Source organism: Dendropsophus ebraccatus, chromosome 2 (genome assembly GCF_027789765.1).
Source record: "Dendropsophus ebraccatus isolate aDenEbr1 chromosome 2, aDenEbr1.pat, whole genome shotgun sequence".
In the NCBI taxonomy this organism is placed as follows: domain Eukaryota; kingdom Metazoa; phylum Chordata; class Amphibia; order Anura; family Hylidae; genus Dendropsophus; species Dendropsophus ebraccatus.
Genome location: NC_091455.1, coordinates 157,732,943 through 157,741,803, shown reverse-complemented (window position 1 = coordinate 157,741,803; position 8,861 = coordinate 157,732,943). Strand labels below are relative to the sequence as shown.

The following is an 8,861-nucleotide window of genomic DNA, read 5'->3' as shown; positions in this document are numbered from 1 at the left end:
CAATCCACTTCTGGTTTTGGTTGCAAAATACTGACCAAAATACTGAGCAAAAATACTGTGTGTGTGAACATAGCCTTAAAAACGATACAATTTGAGGAAAAAAAAAGACATTTATTTAATTTCCACGAGGGGATTCGAACCAGAGAATGAACTGACTCTAGGTTTCTAGGCAGGTAAGTTACCCCTAGACCACAGCTCCGACACATTACAGAGGAAAGATTCTTTCAGACATAACCTTCCTACAGAGGACTGATCTGCAATTTGACAGCTGAGCGAGCAGGAGGCCGGGCAGCATTGATTATTCATGAAGAGGGAGGAGGATGCATGACTAGTGTGGCACAAACAACTGCTCTGTGAAAGTAGGAGACATAAGATTGTACATAATCCGCTGCACAGAAAATTACCAAAAAGGCACCATGCTTACTGGGGGGCTGCCAGCTACAGCACACTGTCAGCACCTTAGGTAGTGCCCGGGAGCTGACGGATTCCCTTTAAGGAAATTTATGAAAATAAAAATTTGTTGCATTTATCTGATTGTTGTTTATCTAGGTTGTTTCTGCAGTAAGCACATAGTTTTATATATGTAACAATACTGCATGTTATCATTTTAATATTTTATTATTCATTATATTAAAAAGTTATAGCCAATATTTTACAGTGTAAATACAGCAATTTTTTCATGTTTATATTTATTTTAACAAAATCTAATCTACGTTTTCACCATTGCATTCATTAATACACCTTCAATACATAATACACCTGTATTATTTTTTTTAAGTTTGGTTTGATAAAAATGCAAATATTAAGTAAAACTTCTTTTTTTAACAATCTTTTTTTGTTTCTCCTTTTCAGCTTCTTTAAGTTTTCTGAGAGCCTCTTCTTCTGCTTTCTTTCTCTCTTCTTTTATCTCCTTGTAGCGCCATTTTGGGATCTCTAAGTAGGTTTTGTCCTTGGCAGAGCTACTTCTTTTCATTTTCTCAGGATAGTATGTTGGTGTGGGAGCCTTGGTGATGCGAACTTTTGGTATTATGTACCCTGGTCTCACGCTGCTTCTTCTTAGTAGATTTAATGGTAAAAGACTTGTTCTTCTTGTAGCCTTCACATCAGTTCTTTGTGATGAATGTGGTTGTAGACTAGCTCTTCTATCCTTTTTCTTGGAAATTACAGTAACTGTTGCATTATTGAAAAGTTTTTCATAAGACTTTGTGCGATTTTTGTCTAAAACTCTGCTTTCATTTGCTCTCTGTTTTCTGAGAATCTCCTGCACGGAGTACCTACGTTTCCCAACACATGGTGGACTATCAGGGCACACTGTTCTGCAACTAATTGCAACAAATGGACTGTTGATGCTTGTTGTGATTTTTACCATGTGATCAAGCACACCATCCTCCTCAGGGTCATTAAAATAATTAAAAGTAAATGCTGATTTAAAACATTCTGAAATTTTCTGTGCACATGATTTTGGTTCTGCAGCCTTGGCAAGGAGTTCTTTCATTTTAGGCCATTCCATTTGGAATTGATTACTAAACTGTTCTGGAGATGGTTTGTCTATCAGTCTCTGCATAAGATAGGCTGTATCATATCTCCCTGTAAATCTTGCCCATTCTCTGGCGGTGAAGCCACGATTCGGATCCACTGCTTGAATGTCAGCACCTAAAAAAAGTTTTTTTCATTAGACATATCTTTAATAAGACATTATAAGAAATAAAATAATACCAGGTATAATACATATATAATTAATTAAATATATTTTCCTGTTATCTTTCACTGAATACTATCCAACCATGAAGGCATACACACAATAAACATCTTATTCCTACTTCTCCATACTACCCCAGTTCCCTTGGTGTCTCTGGGTCCCCTGCTGAATGCTGCCGCCACTACTTCCAGGATGAACACATTGCAGCATTGACAGCCTGATCATCCAATCACTAACTGAGACAAGTTAGCGCTGTGACCAGTGATTGCATGAGCAGGCTGTTACTGCTGAGATGAGTTCATCTTGGAAGTAGTGGCAGCAGTATTCAGCAGGGGACCCAGAGACACCTCAAGGGGGCACTGAGGGAGTGTGGAGAAGTAGGAATAAGTTGTCTATTATGTTTTATAAAAGGACTGCATTATATCAAAAAGTTTTTAAGTGTGAGGTATCCCTTTAATGGTTTTTTATTTTTTTAACCATTTTTTGGGGTGTGTTAATGTCCCCCCCCCGCAAAAAAAAATGCAGCTTGCATGCCCCCCCCTATAGGCATATCAATAGTAAATAAACACATAGAACATATGATACCCACAGCATGCTGAATTTTGAAGAAAAATAATAAACATAATAGACATGAAAAATGTATAACAAAAAGTGATAACATTGTACCAGGAAATGTGACACTAACATACCCACTGCATACTGCATGTGCCACTAAGAAATCCGCTACATAAAACATGTGCCACTAACATACCTGCTACATATCACATGCGCCACTAACATGCCCGCTACATACGACATGTGTCACTAACATACCCGCACTAACATACCGCTTGTACTGTTCAAATGGATACATACACACATATACACACACCCTACTAAATACTGTACATTAGAAACAAGACACACAGCTCACAAGTGTGTATTTATATACTCATAAAATAGTAGGAGCTGCTAACATTTCTGCCCAGTCCGGTTCTGGTTTTACCGATCGTTCTCATGATCGGTACGGGTCAGACCCACACCTAATAAAACTTTTGACATGTCTGTATGTCATGGCAAAAGTTTTTCAAACGACAGGTACATTTAAAATACTCAGATTTCAATGAGTACTATGAGGCTGGAAACACACACAGCAGTTTTTTGGAAAACTGCCTCTGCAGGTTTTGTGCCTAAACCCAAATAGGATACAATAGGAAAGAGAAGTACAAGTCCTCACTCTATACTTTCCATCCCATTTTAATCTACTTATGGTTTTGGCACAAAAACTGCAGTGAAAGTTTTCCAAAAAACTGAAAAGTGTAATTTCAGCCTGAGCTTGCTGTAAGTGATTGCATTCACAAAAATAGTAACTAATGAAATGTGATAATTTTACCAAAATAATATCTCATCCAAGCAGGGAGCAGCAATGATGTCACGGAGGGGCGGAACCTACAGTGTTGTTGTGGGCGGAAATATGGGGCACCACAACCATTAAGCCTCTACGGCACTGTCCACCAACAATGACATGGATTTTTGAGGGAAGAGACCACAAAGATATCCTTTAAACAGTAAGATATGAAATCCAGAATGTAAGCTTAAGAATGGTGCTGAGAACTTATATAGAAAGGGGGGACAATATCACTTGAAGGCACTCTGTGCAATAGAACCGATCTGTTTCTAGTGACTTCTTGTCAGTATCCCAGAGTCAGAACCTTAACTAGATTTCCCATTACTAATACAAGATGCAATTTATTAATAGTTAAGCTAAGAAGGCAAGATCACTGACAAGACTGAATCATCTGGCACAGGAAGGAAAAAGCTATGAGATAATTTAGGAAAGCAATTACTATGATTGTCCATAGAAATACAGCAATGCACAGACTATTCATTGGGTACAGCACACAAATTGGTGGACATAGCGAGTTTCTTTGTTATGGACTGATTATGCTACAAAATAAGATTGGAGAGGGGAGAGTTCAAGCTCGGGTAAGTAAGTTCAGTGAGCTTTGCTTTGTTATTACCATAAATTCGCTCTTCTCTAATCTCAAATAATATAGTATGAATTTGCAGAGCTCATCAAGTTAAATATTTTTGCAGATATATACATTAATCAAACTTGCTTCTTCTCCTTAAAGCCACTCTGTACCCACAATCTGACCCCTTTCAAACCGTTTGTACCTTCAGATAGCTGCTTTAAATCCAAAATCTGTCCTGGGGTCCGTTCAGCAGGTGATGCAGTTATTGTCCTAAAGAACAACTTTTAAACTGGCAGCCGTGTGCCCAACGGCCGGGGCTTAGAATGTCTATGTCCCTCCTCCCCGCCCTCCTCATCATTAGGAATGCTCCAGGCAGATTATCTCCTATTCCTCAGCTGAACAATTCTTTTAAAAAAAAGAAAAGTTCTTCAGATTGCTCTATTACCATCCTTATAACGCATTTATTTTTATAAAAGTCTATGGGGCTGTGTGAGGTGTCATTTTTTTTATATGTTCAGACTTTAATTAGGGGAGGGGATTTTTTATTGATTAAAAAAAAAATTTCTCCTACTTTAACTTTTAGTCCCCCCTGGGGGACTTTTATTATTACTACCCTGATCTCTTATAGAGATCAGTGTAGTATATTTATAATACACTGATCCATGAGATCAGTAAAAGATTGCTGCTGGAGCTGGAAACAGTCTATTACCGAGCCGGGATCAGCGCCATTCAGACTCTGAGGCCCGGTCAGGTAGGAAGAAAGGTTCGCTCCTCCGCGGGGGGAGGGGGGGAATAAGGCGATCTTACCCACTAGACACCAGGGATGGTGCTATAACAGCTATTTAGATGCAGCTGTCAGCTTTGACAGGTGCATCTAACTGGATAATTAGCTGGGTGCGGTCATCATTTGTGGCGGCTAATACGTGCGGTCCCTGGCTGTACATAACTATAATATATATATATATAACATATAACATATAACTATATATTTATTTATTTTTCTTCTCATCATTGTATTAAAAAATTAATTTAACCAAAGAATGAACATCTGGTGGGCTCTAGACAGGTCTCCCCTAGACTACAGCTCCAACACATTTGGGCTAATGGTGCGTTTACACAGACAGATTTATCTGACAGATTTCTGAAGCCAAAACCAGGAACAGACTATAAACAGAGAACAGGTCATAAAGAAAAGACTGATTTCTCCTCTTTTCAGATCCATTCCTGGCTTTGGTTTCAAGAACCTGTCAGATAAATCTGTCCGTGTAAATGCACCATTTTGGTGTGTTTAGACAGAGAGATTTATCTGACAGATTGTTTAAGCCAGAGCCAGGAACAAACTATAAAAAGTAAACAGGTCACAAAGGAAAGACTGAGATTTCTCCTCTTTTAAAATTCATTCCTTGCTTTGGCTTCAAAATTCTGTCAGATAAATCTCTCTGTCTAAACACACCATTAGGGATTCAACTATATCTAAGGGTGCCTTTACACAGAGAGATTTATCTGACAGATTTTTGAATCAGCTTGTGTACACACAGCAAACGATCAAGCGACGAGCGGGAAATCATTCATTTTGATGTTTTAACATGTTCTCAAATCGTCGTTGGTCGTTCACCTATTCACCCTATGTGTGAGATAGGCTTAAGTGATCTTAAAACGCAATAACAATTTTTCCAAACAATATATCGATCTGTCTAAATGCTAACCGATATAAAAAACACATTGTTATTTCGAAATCGTTAATCGTTCGATTGGGCGAATTATCGTTCTGTGTAAACACAGCATAAGTGTTTTACTGCTTACAGAGGACTGATCTGCAATCAAAGACACTGGCTGACAGCTGAGAGAGCAAGAGGTGAGGCAGCACTGATTATTCATAAAGGAGAGGGAGGAGGAAGGAGTGGCGTGCCAGAGTGTGGCACAAATGCTGAGGCATAATTCCTCTTTGACTTTACGGACAAATTACCAAAAAATACCGTGCTAACAAGGGGACTGCCAACTAAATCACACTGTCAGCACTTCAGGTAAGTACTGGGAACTGACAGATTCCCTAATCCACAGGCAGTATATGAACATGCTGGATTTATTTAGAGGCACACATCTTTACATAAATTCCAATGTATCAGTGCTCTTGGTGTGCCCTCACAGGAATCTATGTCAGTTCATATCTGGCATAGACTTCAGCAGATTCACAGTTGCCCCCCACGCCCCCTTGTTTGAATGGTGCAAACTGCCAAAAATCATAAAAATGTTGCAACTGTTGGTACATCCATTTAGCAAATCTGCCTCCCCCTCCTCCTCCTTATATGCACACTCTTTCCCTCCTCTTGTTAACAGCTTGTTGTTTAGGTTACCAAATACCAAATTATTTGAAGAGTATGACATGAAGTTAAAGTCATGACTTGGCCTCCAAATTCTTCAGATATGAATCAGATCTAACATTTATGGAATATGCAGGGAAAAGAAGTTAGATGCATCCTTAGAATAAATGGCTACCTCAAAGTTTGCTGTACATTGGGTAGCCAAGAAAACAAAACATGGTAACAAAAGTATTTTTAGGTTGTCCAGCAATTTAATCAAAGTGATTTTTTCAACAGAAAGTAGAGCAATTCCTACAAAAACGGACCAAGACTGTAAATTGAATCATCAGAAAGTATAGCAAGTACACTTAGGCTGCATTTACACGTCCTGTGTTCTGTCCATGAAACGCGGACGACATGGACATTAAATGCAAGGCCTGGAATGTTTTCCCGGACTGCATGATGTTGCAACATCATGACGGCAGCGGGGGAACTCTTTGAATCGCCACGGCTCTGTCATTACAGTGCTGTGGCGATGTTGATACATCCTTACAAATGCAGCCTTACAAATATATATTCACCGCAATAGCATTAAAGCACAAATACACTTACCAGCTAACATTAAAGCTCGAACACAGTCTGTTCTGCCTTGAATTGATGCTTTCATTAATGCTGTAAATCCATGAATATTTCTCTTCTCAAGGTCCAGGTCAGAATAATAATTCAGCAAATAGTTTGTGATTGTTATATGTCCTGAAACGTTAAATATAGGCATTCAGGGAATGGCATCTATATAACTATTATATAAACTGAAACAACATTTAATTACTATGTTGATAACAGAATGAAAGGCTGGTTTCACACAGCCTTAAATGCTAAAAAAAACAAACAAACCTCCATGGCGTGTTTTTGAGCAACATTGGTATTTTATGAAAGGTGCATGCGAGGTGCATGTAGCTGTTTTGGGGGCTCAGTCAGCACAAATGTGCTGATTAGTTCTCTTTAAGATGCAAAAATATGGAGTTAAAGGGGTTTTCTGGTTAGGTAAAATATTTGTTCAATCATCCCCCTTGTGGTCATTACCTTTTTTGCCTCCTTTCCTCATTTCTGATCCTGCTAAAGACATAGAAAACAGCATCTGAGTTGTTCAGTCTATCTATCCTTTTAACCCCTTCCTGCCCCTCCCTGAGACGGATGATTTAAACCCTTTCCCTGTCTGCAACTTTGTAGCAAAAGAAGGGACCGGGGGGGGGGGGGGCATAGAGAAAGACTCACATAGTTTTTTGTGTCTTCAGCAGATAAATCAGCTCAGAAATGAGAGAGGGACAGGAAAGGTAATGACATGTATGCAGTGGAATTGTTAGTCTCCAGAAGGAGGGATGATTTAACATATATTTTACCTAACCGGATACCCCTCTAAATAACAAACAAAAACAAATTGTCAGACTGCTTTTTTGTAGCAAATAGTAATTATAGTCTAAATTGCTGTGTTACATATGTCTTGTAAACAAAATTACATTATGTATATTATCAAACTACACTTATTACACTTACAATTATTTTATGTTGCACTGTTGGAACAATTAGAGGGGTTACCCAGCAAGTGAAAAGATTTTATATATTATTGCAAAAATATAGAAAAAATAATTGTGCAAACCAATCCCAAATATTTAATTATGTAATGTCATAAAATATAACCTCAGTGAAAATAAAACATAGAGAGTTTCTGCCGAATACCATCAATAGACAAGGATGTATATGTAGAGAATTGCACAGAATTGTCAGGTGACTATCTTGAAATATATGACTTTGATGTCAGAACTAAAATGTCTCCCTACGTCACCCTAATTTTATTTCATTCTGCCTATCACAGCAGAATTGCTGCCCTTAGGGCTGGTTCACACTGAGCAAACACGGCGCAATTCCGCGGCCACTCATCCAATCACTGGCCGAGGTGCTGTCCCAATTCAGTGATTGGCTAAGCAAGTTGTCACCACTGAGATCAGTACATTTCAGAGGTGGAGTCAGGATCATTCAGTGGGGGACTTAGGGACCCAGAGGAGGACACCGGGGGAGTGCAGAGAGGTAAGCATAGCTTCTTTATTTTCTCTTTAAATAGTTTTTTATTCAAGACTTCAGCATAACCAGAACTTACATGTAGACAGGTATGTAAGAAGCATAAGAAGGCACATAGGTGATACACGAACAGAATACTATGAATATCAGCAATTGCATCGGGTAAGTTCAACATGGAAAAGTCTTTTGCGATTGCTGAAGCTTGGTAATACAATAACATTAAGGTATTAGGAAAGACAAGGGAAGAAGGGGGGGGGGGGGAGGGGAATGCCCGTGGATCTCCGCATGCTCCTGAAGATGCCCTTGAAAGTGGCTAGATTTCCAGTGCGGTCCCACGAAATTGTATTAGATCGGTGGGTCGTCTGCTAGTTGTCTGGTAAGATACCACGTTGTGTTTTGGAAGGTATGTCTAATTTTGTCCTGAATTCAGAGAGGCAATGTAGGAATGAAAGTTTCCCAAACTTTAAAGAATTTTTCCACCCTACGTTCTTTGAGGATGGATGCCTCCATCCAATCCATTCTAAACAGAAATAGTAGTTTATCCAAGAATAATCTACGAGAGGGAGGGTGTGGGGACTTCCAAACTTGTAAAATGGCTTTGCGTGCCGCTGCAGCCAAAAGATGTAGGAGCTTACTCGCTCCCCAGTCACAGTTATATTTAACTTGATCTATCCAGCCAAAAATCCCCCACAGGGCCTCATAGGGTACAAAAGATACAAGGTGTGACCCCGCGAATCTCTCCACTGTTTTCCAAAAGGTTTGTATAACTGGGCAGTGCCAGAGACAATGAGCTATGTCAGCCCCCGGTGCTTTCTTTATTTTCTATATACT

At 39.1% G+C, this 8,861-nt stretch overlaps 1 protein-coding gene across 1 annotated transcript in view; it reads right to left on the bottom strand.

Annotated features, from left to right (window-relative positions):
* Nucleotides 1-774: 774 nt before the first annotated feature.
* The window catches only part of ANKRD33B (ankyrin repeat domain 33B), an 89,919-nt gene continuing 81,832 nt past the window's right edge, over nt 775-8,861 (bottom strand). The window contains exons 4-5 of the mRNA XM_069960379.1: nt 6,567-6,707; nt 775-1,653 (exon numbers count right to left, since the gene is read on the bottom strand). Coding sequence (XP_069816480.1) covers nt 803-1,653; nt 6,567-6,707 — 992 coding nt within the window. The 3' untranslated portion in view covers nt 775-802. The remainder of the gene's footprint in view (nt 1,654-6,566; nt 6,708-8,861) is intronic.